The sequence below is a fragment of the Pieris rapae genome, chromosome 11 (genome assembly GCF_905147795.1).
Source record: "Pieris rapae chromosome 11, ilPieRapa1.1, whole genome shotgun sequence".
Classification (NCBI taxonomy): domain Eukaryota; kingdom Metazoa; phylum Arthropoda; class Insecta; order Lepidoptera; family Pieridae; genus Pieris; species Pieris rapae.
The window spans coordinates 5,566,755-5,591,882 of record NC_059519.1 but is presented as its reverse complement, the minus strand read 5'-3'; the positions used below and the strand labels follow the sequence as shown (position 1 = coordinate 5,591,882).

The 25,128-nt window shown below is 32.5% G+C and overlaps 2 protein-coding genes across 4 annotated transcripts; one reads left to right on the top strand and one right to left on the bottom strand.

Moving 5' to 3' along the window:
* Positions 1 to 225: 225 nt before the first annotated feature.
* Positions 226 to 25,128, bottom strand: LOC110994128 (mitoferrin). 3 transcript variants are annotated; one of them, XM_022260632.2, is made up of 8 exons: positions 24,779 to 25,128; positions 22,000 to 22,085; positions 13,399 to 13,529; positions 12,539 to 12,595; positions 4,973 to 5,112; positions 4,588 to 4,746; positions 3,329 to 3,490; positions 226 to 3,009 (listed from the first exon to the last, which is right to left on the bottom strand). In XM_022260632.2, exons 1-8 carry the CDS (start codon positions 24,893 to 24,895, stop codon positions 2,899 to 2,901), a joined length of 963 nt encoding a protein of 320 aa, XP_022116324.1. In that variant the 5' UTR covers positions 24,896 to 25,128; the 3' UTR covers positions 226 to 2,898. The 3 variants fall into 3 exon arrangements, with proteins under 3 accessions (XP_022116324.1, XP_022116326.1, XP_022116325.1); XM_022260634.2 differs by having other exon boundaries at positions 2,894 to 3,023; XM_022260633.2 differs by having other exon boundaries at positions 2,894 to 3,005.
* LOC110994129 (general odorant-binding protein 69a-like) lies at positions 22,510 to 23,055 on the top strand. The gene has a single exon (XM_022260635.2). The coding sequence runs from the start codon at positions 22,598 to 22,600 to the stop codon at positions 22,988 to 22,990; it is 393 nt and encodes a 130-aa protein (XP_022116327.1). The 5' UTR covers positions 22,510 to 22,597; the 3' UTR covers positions 22,991 to 23,055.

The following is a 25,128-nucleotide window of genomic DNA, read 5'->3' as shown; positions in this document are numbered from 1 at the left end:
TATTGTTACTTACAGTATCATGTAACATTAAAATTTAAATATAAACGATTTCATAATTGAGCTACACAATTTTTTGGGTTTTAAAGGTTATTGTGTATTTCGAATCTTTAATTTCCCTCTTTATTCAAAGGTAATTTCCAACGTTGGCAGGAGTGAAAATTAGGTACCACACCGTTATTGTAGTGTGCAATTATTGGTAAAAAAGGGTGTTATAATGAAAAAGTCTTATTGTCCAACTGTTTATTTTGTCTCATTTAATAGAACATGGTTCACACCGGCTTCTAATACAATTTGACTTTGATACTCATAACCATAATTTACAGTTTCACACCAGAGCGATTGCTACAAGCAACATATTTTAAGTTTGTATGAAATAATTTAATTAGTACAATATTAACTAAATTATTTAATAAAATACCTATATGTTGATAAGCAGTTGTAGTACAGCCATTTCTTTTATTCCTCCTCCTATATGAGTTTTATATTTTAGTAACAATCGCTCTCCTATCATAGCACCTCTGTTTTCGATCCCAAAGGATCACTAACCTAACCATAGATAAAGAATAGATTCAGTTATCCAGCCGTTCCAAAAATATTGTCAAACTAAAATTCACAATTTCATTATAAATACGGTATTGTGTCTTGTAAACAAACATTTAGACCAATTTGAATCTTCTTATCTATGAATCTAACCATTTAATCCAATGTCCACGTTCATTTGCAAATCGGTGGAAACCAGCCTTCCCCGGGACAACATTGAAACAGAATTATTACATTCAAATCCGTAACAATTTTGTACGAAGAGAAACAATCATAGGCTCGAACTATCGTCAAAGTTTCCAAGTCATTTAAACTACAATCCAAGCCATAATCGAACAAAACGCACATTTTATCTTCCCATTCGTTTTAACGCTGTGCGTGAGTAAAATATTTACAAGTCCCAAATAATCCGAAACAGAAATCACAGCCGACGTATACCAAGCTGAAAACTGTCGATTTTTACAAATATACATTCTGTACATCTATTTATTGTTTGTGTCGATTCTAGAGGCAACTAAAACGTGATTTCAATTTTATTTACATTAAGGTAACCAATACGACGTAAAAACTACGCGCTAAATTTAGTAATTTATTATAATATCATAATTAAAGGCCAATGTGACCAAACGCGGTTTTTGAAATGAGATACCGCGCGAATTGTATAATTTTGAATAAAAAAAATATTACAAACGCGAACCAACAAAAAACTATTTGACTGTGGTTGTGGGATAGATATTTGCTGATTTATCTGTTTTTATTTAGATTCGAATAAGTCTTTCTGATTAATTTTATAATTAAATTATGTTGGTACGCTTGCTTTACGTAGCCTTAAGGAATCCCAAAAAGCATTACTACAAAATACAGTTAACGTCAAACAATAAACGAATATATTGTAAAATATGAAACATTAACAGAAATTTAAAAAAAAACTCATACGAGATTAAAAACAAAACCGCACAAACCATACTATAAAGACAACACTTATTGTATCGTGTGTACGGTAAGTAATACTTAATATCCAAACTATTTATAATGACTTAATTAATTTATTCGTAACATCACAGCTAAATTCTAATTCACACATACAATATCATACAAATACACGCCTGTGTACATCTTATGTAACTTACGGATACTTCGTTAGTTAAATATAACAACCCGAGATTTAGTTTCAGAGTTTGGTCGACCAATTTCATTGGTTTTGGACACATCAGGCCTTAGCACTTCGTATAGCTATTGTAATAGAAAAGTTATAATACATTTTTGTATCGGAAATTTGAGAAGCGCTTCGTGGGCATATTTGGAACTAAACAGATGTCCGGATTTGAACCGTTAAAATATAATATGTAAACTATACGAATGTATAAAGTTCGAGCTGTCAAAAACTCAAAACATACATACAAATACGAAATAAAATTGGTGCTAAGGCCTCAGAAATTAAGGAAAAACTTAAAAAAATTGAAATAAAGGTTAGTTATCCGAGATGAAAAATCAACATTGCATTGGTTAGACCATGGCAAAGATCAATAAATTATTAAATATTATAAGAAATACACGCGCAAAATATTTATAAGAATCCTTAAAAATTACAAGAGACCCACAAAGCGTGTATACAAACATACTAAAATACAACACAAAAATATTTTTACTCGATAATATATACTCTGTAAACAACAAAACATAACAACAACAACTCCCTCCCCTCATCCTAAAAATCAAACAAAATCACTGGGATATTTGACGATCCTATTCAAATTATCTGTACTTATTTCGACAGACTAGCTACCGATCAAATGTCAACTGTCAATATTTTCTGCAAATTGTCAAGTTTCATATGACCTCTTTTCAGAGTACTACTAATTCTTTTTTCAGAAGAACTGTTAGTTCGAATTTTCTATGAAACATTATTTTAAAATTCATAAAGTAATTGAATTTTAACTAATTTCGGAAATCTTTTTTTTTTTTCAGACACATTTTTACCATGCTTATGTGAAATGTGTATTGTGAAAAAAATTTTGTAAATCTAAAGAATTATGCAGATATTTCTAAGGACCATTTTGTAAAGAGATTTACATATATAATATTACTAGAAGACATTATTATATAAAAAATATATGGATGATGGAAGAGTATTTTTCATGATAGTTTTGCAAAAAAAAAAAATACTTTCAAATGCATATACATAAATCATTTTCACAAATATGTAATACACATTACATTTATTTTTAAAACAATTTTTTTCATTTTGTAAATAAAATATTTTAAATCGAAATTATCGTTAGAAAGCGCCTAACCTAATACGTTCTAACATACGGGCATCCGTTAATTAGTTTTGTACGAGAGGAGGTTGTTAGTGTGTTATGTGCGCGTGAGTGTAGTGGCTGGCACTTCGGCAGCCGCTATTCTTAAAGTTGCACACGCGAGACTCGAACCTGCGGTGTTTGTTGGTGACTCATCGGCTAACTCTACCTGTGGGAAAATCACTGTTGGAATAATAGAATATTTAAAAAATTTTACGGCAAAAATATCAAAAGTTTAAATTCCAATATACAAACAAGCTTAAATTTAAACTGAATATATATTTATGACAATATTTCAGCTAATTTATACCAAATAATATTTTGAACAACAGAAAAAAAATCTCTAACAAAATTTAGTTCATGACAGATATTAAGGATGATGACATTTTATTAATTGCCCGTGTTTTTTGCAAAAGAGTGAAATATATTAACGTTACTTTATTCATAATCACTTAGTTTTAAGCATACATCAATTTATGAGTACATACCGTATTGAGGGCGTGTTTCAATGTCTCATAAGTCAACCAACAGATGGCAGCAGCCGGCATTTGGTATAAGACTCGCGCGGCCACGCCCCTGAAGAACCCTCGCGGCCCTGAGGTTCGCATTACCAGACCCGCGGCGCCTACTAAGCCCTCTGCGCCTCGCTCCTGAAATATCACATTGAAAATAAGTACATGTAAAAATATGTCTCTATGATAATATTACTGACATTTATAGTCGTCACATGCACACGTCACATGTTTTCATTAAAAAATATATTTATTTATTTATTAACACTTCGTTACATTACAATATAAAAATGTAACATAATTAAATGAAAAGGAGAGCAACTTTCTTCCAGGCAACCACTGTGCGTGAAGAAAAAAATGTATTTAATAACATAATATATTCATAGTAGCATAGGATAAACACACCGTGCGTACAGGAGTCGCAATTGTCATTGTCAAAATTCATAATAGCTAATAAGCCAACGCCACTATACGTATAAATGTATGTAATTCTATATTCCAAAGTCTATCACTAAGCAGAACATATCTAAAAAACTTTTGAAACCGGATATAAACGTGTATTTTTTTGCGTTAGTAGTGTATCATTTTAACATTGATAGATATATTGCATCACCAGTAGAGCTTATACATTTTTTTTTTCAAAAAAAAAAAAACAGAATATTTAGATTTCCTAAATAATATATTAACGAGTTGAATAATTTGCAATTTAAATTGCTAAAAGCTTTTAGTCTGCCTATCTCACCTAGCAAGACTTGTTTAACGACAAAATATATAAAAAGGTGTATTTTTATATTTAATTTAATTTCAAGTTTTTATCCATATGTAGACTATGAAACTTGTTTTTTTATGTCGTATGCTAGGTATTTATCATTATAATATAAACCCAATAATTTTTCATGTACATAAAGCCATTCTTAGTTTTGTGCGTAAAAATATATTTATGAAAATTTATTAACATATCTTACCGATATATTATTTTAGGTATACACCCTAAGACTTTAGTACACACAGAAATGTATACGATATAAATATATGTAGTCCATACTACAAGCCAAGACAACGCTACTACCACAATTGTTCGCCCATTTTCCTCTTTAGTAGATAGTTTTAGTTACAACTCATACACCCGCCTCGCGGTTTCTACTTGTGTTGATCCGGTCGTTTAATATTCCCTCGTTTACGCAACACAAAAATCATTCAATTTTCAACTTTGTAAACTAAATCACACATTTTACCTGCGTGTTAAGCAGTGTCTTGCAAACATCAAGCGGCGTAGTGGTGGCTGCAGCGAGTGCGCCCGCACACGCGCCCGCCGTCAAATGGGCTCGCGGTTCGTACCCACGCGTTGGGTTCATTCGGGATTGACACCACTCGTACGTTACGAAGTGTACAGCCTGCAATATTAATGAAAACTTAGAAAAAAAGTAGTTAATAATTCCTTCAGTCTATAGTCTATAAATTTGACTCTGTGGTAGGTAACTTTAATTACAAAAGCAAAGCTTTTTTTCACCCAACTTAGCCGAATATTAAACTAAGCTGTAGATATTTAAAGCTGCTATATCTCTTTTTACTAGCGAATGCTTAGCACCCTTTATAGATAATGCTCAATTTGAAGCTCACCTGGAACGGTACGTTCATGGTGACCTGTGTTCCATACGAACGGTAGAATGCACGCAAACCTTCAGCCCTATAAACATGTCTGGCACACTCCCACACGCCACGGTACGGCGAATTCAACATCTGCAACCGCTGTTTCACAACTGAAATAAAAATGTTATCATTTCATCAAATACTGTAAAAAAGTACACCCATTTTCCAAAATGTATTTCCGTTAAACAGTACTCAGGCTATGATAAAGAGCGAGGCAATGATTTCCTTCTTGATGCAAAGATGATACTGAAGAAGTCGAAAGAAAGAGAGAGCAAGATAAGGGGATATACGAGAAGGTTCGCCTGTTTCCTGCCACCTTTGGTTTAGTGTTTATAGCTCATCCGGTTCTCTGAGCAGCAGAGTACCTGGAGCGAGTCAAGTCCTACATCTTTATAACGCTGCTAGAAACTTTTGAATAATATAGTTTCTTTTTCTTAACGTCGCAAGTTATAACAAAATTATCCTTTTATAATCGGAGTTTGTCGTTTAATTAAACGCCAATATATCATTTACATTAACTATGACGAAACAATGTCAGCACATTGTTTTGTCTCGCAAATATAGGGAAGTGTCCTAATTGATAGATGTTGTCATAACAAAGTTAATGCTCGCGTGCCCATAATTTTATCTCTGGTCAGAGGTCGTTCACTAGAGCACCACTTTCTCATTCTTTGTAGATGTCATAAATATGTTTACGAAAACGTACGACGGCTTCTTTGGTTATAAATAACAGTTAAAAGGCAGCATGACAAAGGGAATTGTTAGCTATATAGGCCAATGCGAACCGATGTGTTAGAATGCGTTTATGATAAAATATTCCATATAAATTATTATTTGTATAGAAAATAAAATATGTAATATATATAAATAATAAAACTTGTATTAAGTTTACGAATTATGTACGTCGGCGTATTACTTACTACCAGTATTAATAATAATAGCGAGCGCGGTAGGTAATTGTAATAACATGTGATATATATCTAATACAATAACATACTTATTACACATATTAAAATCAATTGAAAGATAATAAAATCTCCTGAGATAAAGATTTTCTCGACATTCGAATAGACAGTTAGAGCGAAAAACCAATGTATAGATACCGGCAAACTTCTTGAGCATTAAATAAGGGAGTGGGGGAAAGTTTGGGCATCGTGACGCAGCGCAGGACACAAACTTCAACTGATTTAACCAATCACGCCATCGACAGGTCACTCTCCATTTGATCCCCTCCCACTGATACCTAAAAATCGCTTCTGCGCAGGCAAGGACAATTGTTCAAGTTGTTTGCCGGTATCTGTACCTTTTGTAACCTACTAAATACTGTATCACGTGAATGTATTCTGATCATATTTATTTCAGTCATTTTACAAAGATAAGAGCGTATCAAAGTCAATGACCAATTAACAAGTAATTTGTAAGTTTCCGTATGAAAAGCATATATTTATTGCCATGTAATAACTGATACCTCTTGGTGTCGCTGTTTATAGCACGCTAAATGTGGAATACACTGTTTTATTTTTCATCCAGCCATTTGTGTTGGGACAAATTTAGATATCCCTCAGCAAAATATCAAAATGCTTGTATTTGCAAGTAAATTCAAAAAGGAAATAAATTAATAGTATCTAAAACTATAACCTAAAAATTAAAACAAAAATACATATTTGCTGTTGGTTTTATGATATGGCCAAACTAGTTTTCCATCTCAACTAGATATGAAACATGTATAATGAATTAATAAAAAACTTGTCCATACAACATTCTACATTTAGTTGCAAATTTCACATGACACTCACAAAGCGGGGGAATTAAATTAAAATTCGTATCCTTTTTGGTCGGCTCCAAACTACAGACAGAATATAGCCGTATAATACCGTGTAGATATTTACCAATCAAAATAACGTTAGTTATTGTTTTTTGAAATAGGGTTCACATCAGTTGGTTACTTTAAAAATTACGAGACAGAAAATAAAAATGTTCGAACAATTATACACTCAGTCCAGAATCTATGAATATAAATGGACAATCATTAGGCAATTATTTCAGCTACAGCGTGCTAAGTCTGTATAAAATTGTCACGATATCAACAATTGTTATCGCTTTTTGTAAAAAAATAAAAACGAAACGAAAAAGACATTTGTGGCTTGTGTTAATTATCGTATGTTACTTATCTTCTCTCTTTATTCTTCGCCACTTGCTAGATATTGGAAGAATTTATTTATCATGGAGTAAAAATATTAGTAATTTTTGAAGCTAGTGTACCCGTTTATTTTTGTAAGAGCAGGATTACATACATGCAACATGCTCACGCAACTATATATTTAAGTGCAATAGAATGCATCATACTCGAAGGGCATCATTGTTATCAGACAAAAGATTTAAATTTACATATGTATTGATATTACAGATCATCTACGGGTATATTTTGAATGTCAAAGGTTTGAAGACATTCTTTGTCTTTTCATGAAAAGGATCAATCTATTTCAATCTGTAAGATATATTTTCGACGATAATATAATAAAAATGTAAATCTATTGGATAAACAAATGTCGCTCTATGCGTCATTCATTGTAAAGGAAGTGCGAAGCAAGAAATCAGTAATGATTATAAAAAATATTACAGGGGATTTAAAATGTCAATAATGAATAAATGTAAATTCTATGCTGTACAACGCAATATGATTGCTAATTTCTGCATGCATTTTTAATACTGTACAAGCAAGGAGGAAATTTTAATGCAGATATAAGTCATCGATTTTTACGCCTATGGCCAAAAAAAACAATGTAATACATAAAAGAAATATCTATTGGTAGTTTAGCAGCTAATAAAACTACAAAGGTGGACTCAGATTTCTGTATATGTTTCGTGATCATTTGTTTTTATAATAGGCAAGTAGGCGATCAGCTTGCTGTGCCTGACACGCCGCTGAGTTTTTGTGTATAAGGCTTGCCATGTTTTCTCAAGATGTGTTTATCAACGTACAAGGGAGTGTTAAAAGGTCACTAAGAAAGTTCATAGGCGCAGACGCAGACGAGGATTGCACACACTAAAGCTGTAAGACCAACCGCAGCTAATACTAAAGATGCGTCTTTAAGTTGATGAGTAATCGTTAATATATATTGTGTAATCTTATTATTACTGAAAAATATATTAAATGATATATATTAAAGATCTCATTTGAAACCGGTGATTATTACAACCTTGTAACCTTATGATAATACACTAATCATTAATGTGGGTTTCTCTGACTTATCGCTAGTGTCTGGCCTTCAACTTTCGCCCTTTATATTATAAAGTCCATTGACTTGTTAGGGAAAATAATTACTCAGGCAGATTACTATTTAAGCACACAAATAATTCAGTGTAACTGTTAATTGTACAGTCCTTCGAAACGCAACTTTTAAATTTTGTAATAACCATTTGTCTAACCACTTAAGTTTTCACTGATCATATTTTTATTTGAAAGTAGCCTCTTTTTTATTTGAAAGTTAAATAAGCTTGAGAAATCTCTTGAAGTAAAGTCAAATCTCTTATTATCTCTGTTCAATTTTCAAAACTTTAAAAAAATATTCTTTACTTATCAAATACATAATTAAAAAAATCTATTACAATAAGGAAAATTCTATATAAGCATTAATGGTATTGTTAGGTCACAGACGCTCATTATAATGTTAAATAACCCAAATGTAAGCCAACCACTCAATATATTATGAAATTTATAAAAGAACAAATAAAGCTCTCTTCGCTCCCTAGTATTCTAAGTATCTAGTTCCTGTACAATTCACGTGGTATATAGTAAGCATTTAAATAAACTTGCAAATGTTTCAATATGATGCACAGTATTTGCTTTTACGGTAATTAGTAAACAGTTTTTCAGCTTTATATTCATACACAGAAGCACTGACTAAATATAAATAATATAATTGCAACGAGCGAAACTGATACGCGGCCGTCAAGGACTACGGTTTAAATTCTAAAATCTAAGTGGTTATATAATTAAAAATTGCTTTTTAATTATGTGTTCTCAAAATGCGTCGCTTTTAAAGCCTTATTTATTCATTCACATTTCGTTACAATTATACAAAAACAAATGATTTAATGAATGCTTTAATTTATGTAAATACTGCATTATACCACACATTTACAACTGTACTTTTGTACTCGCATAAAACTGGATTGTTACACATATTTTACTATAATTTCTCAAGATACTTATGGATTTGATTATTATTTATTTATCGGCAGGGACGAGTTTTGTGTACAGAAATGCATGTCGTGTCCGCCGGGAAACGGTTAATCCATCAATTGCGACTATTCTCTAGTGACCATTTCATTTCCGCAATGTAGCGGCCTTTAGAAATTATAAAAACGAACACGTATAAAAAGGGGCTTTTAAAGATATCGCCGGTTGCCAACTTCCCGAAAGTAGAATAGCGTGCTTCCTTTAAAAATATGAATATCCTTACACTTGAACACTATTTAAAACTATATTGTAACATAATACTACGTTTTGAGAGGAAACGCAATTTCCTGCCCGATTGTAATTACACTTTAGACTTCTATATAATCTCAAGTAAAACACCGCATCATTATAAATCATTTTCTCAACAAGCACGTGACATTGCATTTTATTTAATATACTATTTACCTAGTATTCAAGTAACATACTTGGGTTTGAGGAAAATGCAGCGCGTGTGTTCATAAGGGGTGACGTCATTATACGCATGCAATTATTCTGTTAAAGTATATTTTGCATGAGATCTTTCTTAAGGAAGTGAGACGCTGCTTCTGATTCAAATTAGTATCTACTGAGCAAGTTCCAAGCAAACCGTAGAATGAGGTTGTTAATAGAGAAGTTTACTTTAGATTTAGCTCTGACTGGTACATCATTAAGTAAAAGTAGAATCTACTGTGCAGTTCATTACAGAACCATTGTATTGACATGGAATCGAACCTGGGTTACAAACCTGAATGCCATGAGCCTTACTACTAAATACATTTTATATATCCTAGTAGGAGGCTATTAGTAACAGAAACGTTGTAAAATGGGCCCATTTACTGGCCTTAGCAAAAATTAAAATATGAACTAGTATATTAGATTTTCCTCAAGCCCTCGTTCAAGTCGGGGAATTACCTCCGGTTAACCAGAACAGTGAAAGATTTTGCAATAGGTATTTACCAATGAAAACAACATAACTATTTAAAAACTATTAACTCGTTAATTACATGAAAATAACGCATAGGACCCCTATATATCTATATATCCCTAAGGACCTTGAGATTAAAAACTTTAAATCGGTTTTGAAAGGAAACAATATTTCATACTTCCGCATAGGTACATTAGGTATTAGAGAAAGCGGTTTAGTAATTTATACCGTGATCGAGTTTGGTTATAGTAGGTAGGTACATAATGAAAATCGGCGCATGAAACATGAGTGGAATTAAACAACTTACACACCACACATACACACCGGCGCTGGTACTGTAACTTCTAAAGATATAGGGATTGCGATCCCGACTTCAATCTTAAGTTATTTTATGAGCCTATCGATATTGAGAGAACTCCTTCTATATCGCATACAAAAAGGTAAGGATCAGGATTGCTTAAAATATTAAAAGTTGCGGAGCAGAATATTTATGCAAAATAATAAAATGTTGAATTAACGCTGGCATGAGAACCTTTTTATTTACTTGAGGAAATGCATTGCGCATATCCTACCGCGGCACGACTGCTTGGTGCAGGAGGGTTATGTGGGACTCGCTATTGTGTATACCCACTAAAACCCCAAGGCGCCACCAACAATCGCCTTATGCGGGATGTGGTAACAGCACTTTTTATACGTCCGCCTCTTCACACCCATTGTTGGTTTGTGAAGATACTTGACACAAAAAGTATCCTTCACAGACCGGGACATACGCATTTACTTTTAGTTAGGGAATCGGGCCCAGTACTTACAGGGATGGGTCACCCCTGCTTCCCCGCTTGGGCACTTTTTAGGTGGCGAGGATTTAGTGGGCGCGTCGCGTAATTACGGACAAAGCTCACTGGTCCTTTCTGCCTCTTCTTTGATTTTCATGACCGCCTCACAGGAATTGTAATAAAAATTCCTTTATAAATTATATTAAAACCGCGTCAACTAGCTTCTACTTCCACTATCTCCTTTTTATACCATAACTCAATATGCCCTTGAGTATAAATCATGCCCAACATTGTAGTGCAATTTACTAGAAATTGCGCACTGAATGGTGCGCTCAATTCACCAACAATCCCGAACTAATGAGCGGCAATCGCAGTCATGTGTTATAAACGTGAGATGTTTAACCACCGGCGAAATAAATTGTTACGTGTCTATCGCATTATAGAACACAATTTCTAGAATGTTCTATTAATTGTCCCAGTTGCTATAACTTACACCTTGTAGTTATGACTGGTCGTTCACGTCAAGTTATAGGAGTTACTACCGAGTTTTATATCTAAATGTAATCATTTATTAATACTATTAATCTAGGTACCCCGCGAGACTTTGTTCGCGTCAAAACAGAAAAGCCTAGTTTTTAATATCTAAGATGGGACAGGTGGGAATCGACTATTTCTGTGTTAAGACTATAAATATATCCCGTAAAAACCCTGCCTATATTATATATTTAGTATGTAAATGATGGAAAGCACTCGCTTTATTGCTCGGCTTTCATATTTAAAATGTTGAATTGTTTTGCAATTTCATATCGATTAGCATTACTAATGAGACTCATTTAGCAAACAATAATCATAATTTAAATATTTTCCTTGAATTTCCTCGTTAGTTCAAAGTCCATCGCTAGAAACATTGTAAGTAGTGCGATGATTATCCCAGGACGTTGATAGTATTCCCCTTTTTACAAATTCGATTATAATATGTCAAAAAGAGGTTCCTTTTAAGAATACAAAAAAAAAATATGTTAGTGATCGTTGCAAAGTGGGGGCAAGGCCCTAGTGATACTGCTAAAGAAATTGCGTCGTAAACTAATAAAGGCAATCAACTGAACGAGAGCAATGTCCAATTCCAAAGAAATTATAAACACTTAATTTCACACAAAAATAACAATAATTAAAATTTCTATAAATATAGAACACTTGAATATTTTAGAAACTCCCTAATCCTAGTACGCCAATACAACCGTTCTATGTTAACTCGTCAACGCCAAGACTATCTGTGCAACGCAGTTATTACGGCAGGATCTTGTCTATTGACTATTTGACACTTGACAGCAGTGTAGCCGCAAGCGCGCCGTGTCAAGAAAGAAGCAACGATTCGCTATACTTTCTTGCAAAAACTTCAACGGTACGGATAAAAATAAAAGAAAGTGAATATGTAAGTAGGCGATTGCGATGTTTGCATTCTGTAAACAGGTTTAACATACATTTTTAACCAATTTCGAAAGGATCTGCAGTAGGGAACTTTAGAGGTTTTCTGCAGTGGCGTAAAGAATTAAGATTAAGATTTTGCCTGTATAAAAGTAGTTGTTAGAGGTATACTTAGTAACATAGTAACTCACCTTCGGTGGGATTTGAGACGGCATCGTGGATTAGTGATGCCAAACAGCCGGAAAGACCTGGAAATTGTTAGAATAATTAATAATTCTAAATAATATTTCTATAGACATTGAACGAACGTTAATACATATTACAACGTATTAATAGATAAGAAAGTCTTCAAGGAATTTTGGACTACAAATAACGAAGTCGACGTTACCAACAACAAATGAAACAGTTTCATTAAACATGACATCATCGTGCATAAGAAATGAATAAATTAATTCTTCGTAAATATGATATGGCAGAAATTGTCGCCTTTACACTTGAATACATTATCTGGAGTACACACATCTATACAAATATAATTAACTAGCTGACCTGGCAAACGTCGTCTTGCCAAACTACTACCTTTAACTCAGCGCCATCTGTTAGAATTGTATCAAATAATAAACAAATGTTAATGTTATCGTAATTTTAGTAAGGATGCCTATTTTTTTTGAAAATGAAATATAGCCTATGTCACTCAGGAATGATGTAGCTTTCCAACAGTGAAAGAATTTTTCAAATCTGCCAAGTAGTTTCGGAGCCTATTCAATTCATACAAACAAACAAACAAAAAATCAAACCTTTCCTCTTTATAATATTAGTATAGACTAACAATATCAAACAACGCAATGGGCGTGAATCGAATATATTTTTTTTTGTATAGATTAGTTTAGCGGCCTATTCGCTTCTACACTCCGTAGAATGCGTCTATTTTGACAAATTTGTTGTTCAAGTTCCAAGTCAAAGCAAAATTTACGACACAAAAAATTGCAAATCAACCCGCATTAAAAGAACATCTATTCATATATATATCAAGAAGTCAAGCATCACTTACCGTGGGTAATATGATCATGCCGATGCCTGGTGAGCTGTGATAAAGTGTGTTTGCTCTGTTCATACGTCGCGAAGAAACACGCATGCGCCGGTCCAGCGCCAACCACCACGGCTGACATGCCGCGGATGGGTCTGAAAAAAAAAAAAGATAGTTCTACATTTGTATGTGATCTTAGACATATAGTGGAGTCTATGGCATGCACGTGGACTGATCGATTTGCAACTCCAGCTAGTTGATCGATGCCAAATCGATATTTTAGCAATGTGTGTTTTAATAATTAAACACAATCTAAATATAAAAGTTGCATAGGAAATGTAAAGCCGTTTTTCTATCTTCCGTTTGCTTAAACTTTATAAACCATATAAAGTAAAAAAAAAATAAATATTATTTAAAAAAATCATATAGAATCCCACTTATATATGTAACATACTTTTCCTGTTGTTGTAAGACTTAATGTAGTATTTCCATTTGAATTAAATTTATTTGTATATTTTTAATGCTGTTTTTTCTTTTATTTTTGGACCCTATTAATAGTTCTTATAGCGAAGACTAATTAAAACGTCATCAAAACACACAACTGAAGAAATATGTACATACATTTCATCATGGAATAATTTAAATAAAGTATTAACGAAAAATCACAAGTTGTTTCTTACAATATACGTGTTCAATGTTAATCGTTAACTAAAGTCAGTAAAGTGTTACGTATAGAGAATTTTAAATTTGAAATAAGTTTGCAATCTTAAAGGACATATAATACAACAAACTTGTACCATAAGTTTATGGTACAAGTTTGTTGTATTTCTTATTATTTTAATACATAGCTGTTGTAACGTTTTTTCATATTTAAATATACTTGTCATACTACCGCTACAGTAGTAGCTTCTAAGATTACACGACTCAGTAAGTTATCGTATAAGCCTGTGTCTATCTAGTCGTCTATTGTATAATCTATGACCCTCGAGTACCTAGAAGTGGAGACCCATATACCAATGCACTCTAGCGAACGACCAAGGGCGTTTAAAGGAAATGTAATTCAGCAATTATCTTTATGTAATCTAAATTTTAAGTATTATTGGTATATGGAAAGTAAATGTCAATAGCTGCATCAGTAAACTAAACTAAAAAAAGTTTTTTTGTATCTGCTTTCCTTTGTTTTTGGTATAGCACTTAGAATTTCAGATCTATGTTGTAACCCGTAAGATCTTTGTGTTACTAAATACAATAAATAAATAGAAAGCACAATAGCTCTGTCCTCTTCACACGACAGACGTTCCAAGGTTATAAAATAAGTTCACCTAAATTTTAACAATATTAATTTATCGTGTTTATGTACGTTCGTCACGCGCTTGTACTAAATACTACTGACACTAAGACAAGAAATTTAACAACGCCTGCGTTCTATATTTAAAATATCAGTCACATATATAATAAACGTTAATTCAATATAAGGGCGGTTGACAGATATTCTATAAATAAATCTACAAGCATCTCAGAACACTGGAAATTTTGAAAGCTATAAAAGTAAAGTTAATTTATCTAGGTGTAACAGGAAAAAAAGACTTACTAAACACTAAAAACATACTCTCCAAAGCGTAATGAAACTGTAGCAGGAAACAAAAGACGCTAATAAGGATATTAGTATAGTAGTAGTATAAACACGGTAGTAAGACATCAACAATAAGAGAATGTTTGTGATGCACTCGGATGTTAACGTACCTGAATAGTAAATAATTGTCTCTTACACGAAAATATTGCTCGTAATGGGTAAATTATTATTAAAAACTAATAAGGCTCGACTTCCTGTCTGACACATGCTGTCGGTTTCCTAATTTCCTTGAGTGAGTGTATATGCGCACATAGATAAAAAACCAATGTTGCATACCCGAGTACTAAACCTGCTTCTTCCGGGATGACAGTCACTCGTTGAAGCTACTAAGCCGAGACTGCTGCAATCAAATATTGCAATATATTTTGAAAAAAACTGCATTTAATAGTTCGAATATAATTCATTATAAACAATTATGCTTACAATACATAGTTTACAAAAATGTAACATTCTAGGTGACGTTGCGAGTATACATTTTTAATTCACGTATATGACATAAAAAGACGCTACGGTACTTTCGCTCTACCGAAACACAGTTCAAGGTTGTCTTAAATCAATACCAATTACATTGTTTCGACTTAACAAAACAAATAGTCACTCATGACTTGACTTCATACCATATTCCATAAGTCTATAAAGTACCAGAAATAAATTATATTCTAAACCAGAGTTTCCTAACCCACACCCCACAATTTGATTGTCTATATTTTTCAATATTTTTATTATCCATATATACATTATACATAAAAACAATTGACTTTATCATAACCGCAAACCAGACAAACCGCACAAGCATACAATATGCATACTTAAACATACATATGATATTAAAACATACCACTACGTATTAAATATGGTAGAATTTGTTATTTATTAAACGAACGTTTAAAGTTTGTTCTCTACAAATTTGTCATTAAAGAATTTATTTCAGTTCATACTTACACGGCTTCCTTTATAATTAGAAACCCAAATTTAAACGTGATTTTCCATTTTCGTACAAATCTAAAAGGCAAGGTGTTGCTTGACGTGGCGAATAAATATTAGGCGTGAGCCTTTCGATAGCGTTTTTCAACGACCTTGATGATTTTTGAAGTATACTTATATACTTCTTTTGGCACGTTAGGAAAAATGATGAGAGTGAATTTTTAAAAAAACCGACACCCTGAATTTTGCTACTCAAAAGTTTTAGTTTTTTCTATTAAGTATCATTTTGTCTACAAAATAGAATACAACTATTTTTATCTTATTACGCCAAAGAATTATGTATAACGTCTAACGTTTGTTCATCAATACACACACATCTTAGCATAGCAGTAGCTTGACACATATCCGCGTCATCTGCTTCCAATGTAAAAATCCAAGGTTGGTGATATAGAATTCCTATAAATTATATTATTATTTATTAATTATAAGGTTTTATTATTGGTTCCATCAATAACATTTGAGGTAGACTAAATGAAATTCTTTCTTACACACCGTTACAGCAAACCCACAAGCTTTCTCTCTGATTTGTTTGTTACTTTAGTAACTACTTATATCATAAAAAATATAATGAAAAATACATTTATTTTGGAATATAAGATCATCAAGGTATCACTTATTCCACGTCTTTAAATTTGAACCCGTAGGCATCCCTAATCATCCAGCAAAGAAGTATCGGTACTCTTTTAAAAGAGCAAATCATCAAACAATACTTATTTTAAAACAAATATAGCAAATTAATTAGAAGTAGCCTGCCCAGGCCGTTTTATCAACTAGATAATCGCTAACTTCATAGTAAGCCTTTTTACACAGCCTTTCTTTAATACTTTTCTTAAATTTAATAAAAGGCAGAGATAAAAGAGCCTCTGAGATTTTATTAAATAAGAGTATCCCTTTTCCCAAAAAAGAATTACTAACTGTAGATAGTCTAGTACGAGGAAATTGCAGTCTGCGTTTCTTCCGAGTATTCACATTGTGCCTATGTTCTATTCTAGTATACTTATTACTATTTTTAGTATACCATATACATATATAATGTAGTTATAGTCCGCGATAGAAGGCTGGTGCCCTGTTACCATAGACCTCTATAGTACTTTTATAGGCACCAGCCTCTCACAAAGATGGTCAATAGCTGCACCATGTTATCCCATACATTGCAATATTATGAAAAAGCAAATAAACTTTATTATCATTGGAATTGATATTGTATTGTTGTTACGAACAAAACGTCCTTAAAGGCAACGTTTCTAAATTAATATTAGGAAGCGATATCTGATCGTAACATATACCGTTCAGGATCTATAAACAGATGCCGCCAGGCTTTAGATTAATCAATAAAAACGATAATATCACCCATTACTTACACTATACGTATTAAATTCGCTATAAATATTATTATCAACACGATAATTTTAATAAAATTACAATCATGTTACACTTTATGCACACCCGCGATAATCCTAGTCTATAGACTGCGCTGTTGAATTATTTTACTTTTTGCACAGAACAATTAACTCAATAGCAAAACTCAACTTATAAAGACGAAAGAAGTTATATATAGATAAGAAATTTGATCTTTAAACTTTTCATTGATATTTGTTGCCGTGCTGTATCACGTTTTTGGATGTTTCCTACTTTCAAGCGAATAGAAAGTTCATTTAAGTGTTTGATTACTATTAGATAGATTTAAGAAATTAGGCGAATCAAGTCAGGAATTATCATGAATCTTATTTTTAAATGTAAGAGGAGTCATGGAATATAATAATAATGTACTCCATTCCAGCGCTTAGAATCGACCAAATTATGAATAATATAAAGTTTTTACTACCCAACGTGATTATACTTTTGCAAGGACACTTACTACAAAGGTTTTTTCATACTTCATTCGATGCGTATTAGTTATATTTTGCCTAGTAACTTATTACCTTGCGTATTATAATAAATGCCTATTACAAAACATTATTATGACATATATGTATCATAAAGATTGATAACGCATGTAATTCGAAATGATAACGTTCGCATCATGAAAATGTATTTTCTTCGTAGATAAATCTAAAAATCTTGTCCCGAGTTATATATCCATTGCTACGGGTAGTAATTATTTAAAGGACTATGTGAATATTTAATTGCTAAAAGTATAGTGTAATTTTTAAGTAATCAAAATATGGTTAAAGATTAGAGTTACAACTAATGGAATTTATAAAAAATATCATATATTATCTTTATAGTTTCTTTAATAGGACGTACATAAAAAAAAGAAAGCAAACGTCGGTATTTTTTTCGTATGTTAATTTTACTTGAGGTTAGAGGATAAATGTGTATAGTATAATTGTGCTAATGCATGTGAAAATCGTTTAAATTATAATAAATTAAAATGACCCGTAATTTATTGATATAGAAAATACGTAATTTCACGATATGTAATGGCGCAAACACGGGCACAAACCCTGAACTTAACCTTCCATTGTTCCCGCTACTGCATTAATATTTGAATCAGGACGCAAAAATTTAATTTTACATAAAATAACATAACTCCTCTACTTGTGTTTTCTAACAACTAATCATATCATCTTGTCAAATTCTGAATAGTTATATCAATATTATTATTAATATAGTTTATTTTCGTTTCATTAATATGACTCTCAAGTGTTCACGTAGTGGATTCATATGTCCCATAAGCTTTGAGCAGTTAGTTATTCATTGGTCACATCCCTTTTTTCGTGTTATTAGTACCTAGAATTGGACCTGGTGTAATCCCGTTATTAAATGTGTGAGACTTACATTTTATATAAAAAAAACGTATAACTATTTTATAATCAGGAAAATAATAAATGACTTTATCATCTAATCTATTAGAATTATTAAATCTAATCGATAAAAATAATACTTTATTAAACTTATAATTAAATATATAGGAGCGATACCACATGAACCGATTCATCTTATAGGATGCTTATTTCTCTCTTTTGTAGTTCGACGCTTAAAGAAAGATGAAAAAATAAACTATACAATACTTTATCTGCTTCGAGAATCATCTTTACCACATAGGGTATAATTTTTCTATTAAGATAAATAGAATTCAAATATATGCTTAGTATTATATCGCCGAAACTATCTTATTAGCTTATTGTTGTATTAAACAATTACAGCACCATTCTCAACATTTTCAGCAGTGTGAGTTAAAAGAGAACGTAGTGACAAGGATACGACGTCTTTTGATCTCTTTAATCTTAAAAATAAGCTAACCTTGTACTTGTTTGGCATCATAGCGATACTATGTTAACCGAACCGGTTTGTTGTTGATCACAAAGTGCGAATTTTTTATACATAGATGAACGTATAAAATACAGTGAGTAACGTTAAAAAAATTGCAACTTTGTAAGAACATAGTTAATATATATAACATACAATGAAAAACTTAACATTGCAAACTTATACCCAGATCTTGGTCGTTTCTTTATAAATAAAAAAGTCCATAGCTTTTTTAAAAAAGGCAAACGGGCAAGCCTAACGTTGATACCGTTGTCCATTGACACGTAATGCTAGAGTACATTCTGGTATTTTAAGAAGTACGCTCTTTTCTTGTAGGACCCTAAGTCGAATACGTTCAATGATTCAGTGGTAGCACATAGTGGTGGTGCGCGGCAATAACTATCGAAGTGATACGGGTGGAATACGTATTCAGCCTCGCCGCCCGACTATGAAACTCAGCTGCAGGTATTAATGCGAACCACTCTGAATATTCTGCATGTTAATTCGGTAGAAGATGCAGATACCTCAAGTCTGCACATTGCCCGATAAATACCTTCGGTCAATGTAGTGGGTATCCCCAGTGCTACCTAATGTGGAGAAGGTATCCCCAGTGCTATCTGATATGCATATGAAATAAAAAAGGTCGGCGATAGGAGGCAGCTTTGTGGGATTTGTAGTCTGATGCTGCGTCAATGACGAAGATGATGCTACTAATAGCCAGAAAGCTGGAGATCCAATTGCATAATTTCTCAGAGAGCCCATGCGCCCATAGCATTGTGAAGCGTTTTATGGCACCCCCGAACGAAGGCTTTCACTATATCTAAACGAACCGCTAGCGCCTTCCCATTGGACTCAATTGCCCATTAATGTGTAAGTTATACGGATCAGAGGAGTTGCATTTTTTAGGGATCGGTAGTATTAAAGCGGCCTACCAGCACTTCGGGACACTGGCATCGAATCCTTGGCAAATCTGGAAATGTACTTAGATCGCCCTAGCAATCTCTTGTTTGAAGGACCTAGAGGCAGAGTTATATGATTTTTTACATTAGTTAGTATTGGCATCAAGAGATGTCGCCGCTTCCCTTTCCCTTGCGAGGCTACGCGTTTCATAGACACATATATTTTCAAACTGGATACAGTGCAAGAGAAGATCTGGGAATGTGTGTGTCTAAGATAGTAAGAGACACTCTTATCAGGAGTATTACATGTTAACAAACATTATCACTAACTAATTCATTCACGTACAATTGATAAGATAAGAGTTGTTTTGCACCGTTTACTGCAGTCTATAACAAATTTAAAATATTAACACGAATATCATATATAATTATTGTGGTGCCACTATGTATTAACATACATAGGCATGTGCCATGTGGTTGTTACCTTACAGAAGAAAGAAACCGTTTTTAATACTTATTATCCCTATCATCCGGGAACTAAGAAATTGTGCACAAAATTCCCAGGTTAAATTAATACTGGGAGACATTTAGCCTAATATCAAGTCTACAGGAGATCACTGCGGTCACTAGTCAGTATTTGCTCGCCTTTTACTCAATAACACAATATGGCGAAGATCATGGAGTCTGTACTTGTTATTTAATATAAATGGCTGCTAATATTAAGATTAAAACCTGTAAACGGTGACACCTTCGGTGACGTGATTTCTAATCGAATCTTGATCTCTGATTAAATGCATTAAACAATGAATTGTAATTTTATAAACGATTGCAAAAGCCATTATCGTATCGAGAGGATTTCGGGTATGGACCCATCTAACTCTAGTTTAAGATAGTGACGTAATCTCCCTACGGATCGATGCCCATACGGAGTACGATTTTCTAAAGAGATAAGAACTATCCGTTTGATGAATATAAAAATTTACGTGCATAAAAGACATGTAGTGCGTGAAACTGTGACGTGGCTAGGAATATTGTAAATCACCTGTCATATGTTAGTCTGTCTGGCTATCAGAATAGCTGTAGTCCACGTACTTCTGATAACTCTACGTGATGTGATAGTACACACACACATGCACTTGTTAGAAATAAGTTTTTATCAACAATACAACAGAGTTTATCGGCCAAATGAACCAGTTACCTAATCAAACAAATATGAAAATTGTCTCTCGTATTTTAAACTTCTGCGGAAAGCAATAAACGATACAGTGCAGCGGCATATTTTGTTAACCTATGTTTATTACACTGGTGAAGTTAGAAACGATTGAATTGCACGAAATTATTATTTCCATTTCGTTCCGAATATCTAAAATTAAAAATCTTAATATGTAGATCACCACTTAGGTTATAATTATATTTATTCTTATTTTCCACCTTTTAAATGCATTATAGTTACATTTACAGAACTAAGATATTGCAATTTGAAAGAACACGTGACACGAGAAAAATAATAGAGCGCGAATAAGCCGGCCGGCGGGAATTTGGCGAGTGTTGCATAGTTATGAGGTTAGCTGTGCGCCGAGCCAGAATTGACTGAATACGATATATAATACAAGACCTAGTTAATCTAAATACATACGTACTTATTCTTTAACCTAAAAATTACCTACAATTTTTTTATACTCCTACGTTAGTTCTATTCAGGTTCAACATCTATACAGACTGTTGATTTGAAACTTTTTGAACCTAATCTGTCAAGTACTAGTTGTCTAGGATGAATTGTACTTTGTAATATACAGCTTTTTCTATTTATTGCAATCAATAACTTATCACTTTAATCTTTAATCACAAATTACACACCTGAGCAATCCCTCTCGTTGCACCATATATCGGAAAGTTTCGACGATGCTGCCATTATGAGCTGATCGCAGAGACTGCATCCGAGTCTGAAATGCAAAATCAATAAACAATGTAGTAATTACAATGATTTATTATATAATTCATTTTTGTTAATCTATCTATCATAGATTCTAAAGAAATTGAAATATGTATGTAATACAAAGTTCCACATTTTAATAAAAAATATATAAGAACAAAGAAAAGTTTTGTTATTACAATTCAGAAAGGAGTCTTTCTTTAACTAGACTCTTAATTTTTATAAATCCCTTAAGACATTTGAAAGAAATGAAACACACAATTTTAAAAAACTACCTGTAATTGTCAGTTTAGCTAACATACAATTTTGAAAAATACTTAAACACTATCCATTCAAATTACAGTTTACAAATTGCCAGTCAGTAGTAAAATATTAAGTATAATCAAATGTTTTATGAAAAACATCCTATAATTTAGATGTCAAAAATAATGAACATAGATGTGACATTGTGAACTGCTATATAACTCTTACACTTTATCCAAATCATCAGTTACATTTTAAGTCATCATCTCAACCTTAATAATGTATTACATTTTACTGATGTGTTTATTATCATCAACTCTTGCAATGGATGAAGAAATGGCTGAATTGGCTAAGATGCTACGTGATAGTTGCTCTTCAGAAACAGGGGTTGATATTAGCCTGCTTGACAAGGTAAATGCTGGAGCAGACTTAATGCCTGACCCAAAACTAAAGTGCTATACTAAATGTTTTATGGAAACTGCTGGAATGCTGTCAGAAGGTACAGTGGATGTTGATGCAGTTATAGCCATTATGCCAGAAGATTTTAGGAAAAGAAACGAGGACAAAATACGAGCATGTGGCACTCAAAAAGGGGTAGACGATTGTGATACAGCATTCCTTACACAGGTTTGCTGGCAAAAAGCCAACAAGGCAGATTATTTCCTTGTTTAATAATATTGTAAATTTTAAAGTGTTTGAAAAATGTGCTGTATGTATTAAAATTAAAGACACCCTTTACGGACTCATTATTTAATGAAAATTGATACTGCAGAAAAAACATAGGGTTGGATCTTATATTCAATACCTTGAATTTGATTATACTGAGTATGTAGGAGTCTCGGGGGACCTTGATTCGAAAACCTCTGTGAGATTTGGAGTAATTTATGCTGCTTGAGTTGTAATTTAAGCTAATTAAATTTTTTTTCGATGTTTTGTGCAATATTAGAAATTTGTAAACAATCCGCCAGAACAGTGTGTTAGTGTTACAGTGCAGATTATTCGTTAAAAAGCCGTTACTTTTTACATTTCTGTTGTTTTCTCGTCAATGTGCGTGCTTTTATTTGTTTTTTTTTAAACTTGGTGAATTTTGCTTGGTAAACGACCGGCTTATGTGGATGACTTTGAGGACGATGGGCCCAGTTAATGTTAGGTATTATATGTATGTTTTGGTTTATTTTTATTTTTCTACTGATATAACTGTTTCTAGTACTTGAAATTGGTTGGGTGTGATAAGTATACCCTCCCCCGACCTCAAAATCGAGGTATTGAATTGTAAACCTTAACCAAAACATATATAATTACATAATTCATATATGTGTTGGCATAAGATCGACAGTTATTCGAGTATAACTATTTGGCATTTGATAAAAAAAAACGAAACAACTATTCCAAACCAGTTTTCAGATTAGTACTAGACCAAATAAAAAGAGCTGACATTTAGCCATGGTTATCACCAAGTATACATAAATTAATAAATTACCAATGCTTTTATCTACTTTATATAAGTAATGTATAGTATTTTAATTTACTGGCTAACTTTCAACTAGACTTTATAGAACATTTATATATAAAATATTAATAAATATGTATATCTATCATGACAATATACATTTTGAATACACTTGGATTCATACAAAACTAAATAAATCATTTAATTAAAGATCAGTACAATATTAAATAGAAATTATAAATATCAATTTTAATAAAGAACATTGAGCAGATACAGAACAATAAAATGACTATTAGTATTGTTAACAAAATATTCACTACATTTAAGGTAAAATTCAAAAGGTGTTTTTAGCACTTCCTAATTCCTATTTGTAGACTATGGAATATAAAATAGGTAAACCAAAACACTTATTATGAAAGTGTTATACATATATACACCAGATCAGGGGATATTAATAATTAAATGTTATAATTATATGGATTATCAAATGTTTAAAGTTTATTTATTATCCTGGAATTCATATATTTATGAACTCTTCAACAAAATTTCACAATTTTTAAAAATTTTAGCAGTAGATAAATATTGGGATAATAAAGACATGAGATGTAATTAGAAGTGCATTAGTAAACAAATATGTATTATTTATTTACCATAAAGATAACAAATATAACCTAATACTAACAGGGCATTGGTTACTAAGTCAAAAAAGATTAAAACTACATATTTAGTTTTTCGTAAGGCGAAGTCCTTACTAAAATATATTCCTGACTTTTAAATGACTTCATGTAACACAATATGTTGCAAAAACAGGACACGAATGTCTGATATTCAGCGTTTTGACGCAATCACATGGTAATCGGAAATAGCAGTTCGTGTTTTTTCATTCGTGTTCAATTAGAAAAGACCGGATCTCTATTTTATGTAACATTGTGTCGTAACAAGAAATAATTGTCATTCTAGGTTAGATGTCAGAAAAAAAGGAATAACTGGTGGTGGATCCAGACGTTTACCTTGACCGAGTCCAATGGGTACATCACACAATGTTCCATCACCCCGGCGATCGCTCCCGCCGTCATGTGTGTGATGGAATTTTGGGTCGGAAGCGTTTCATAGTCCTCAAAGTTCATAATACTCACTGATAATTACACTGTCAGAGAAATAAACGGATTTCTAAAACTAATTAATCGTTATAGACTAAATATTCAATGTCATTTTCACTACACTAATTTAGTTACAAAATCATTGAATATATTATTAATCTTAATACGTGAAAATTTTCGGTACAGAACAATAGCAAATGATTTAATTCATAGTTGATTACCACGCGCAGCGCGACGGTCGCTACTAATGTTGCCAATGC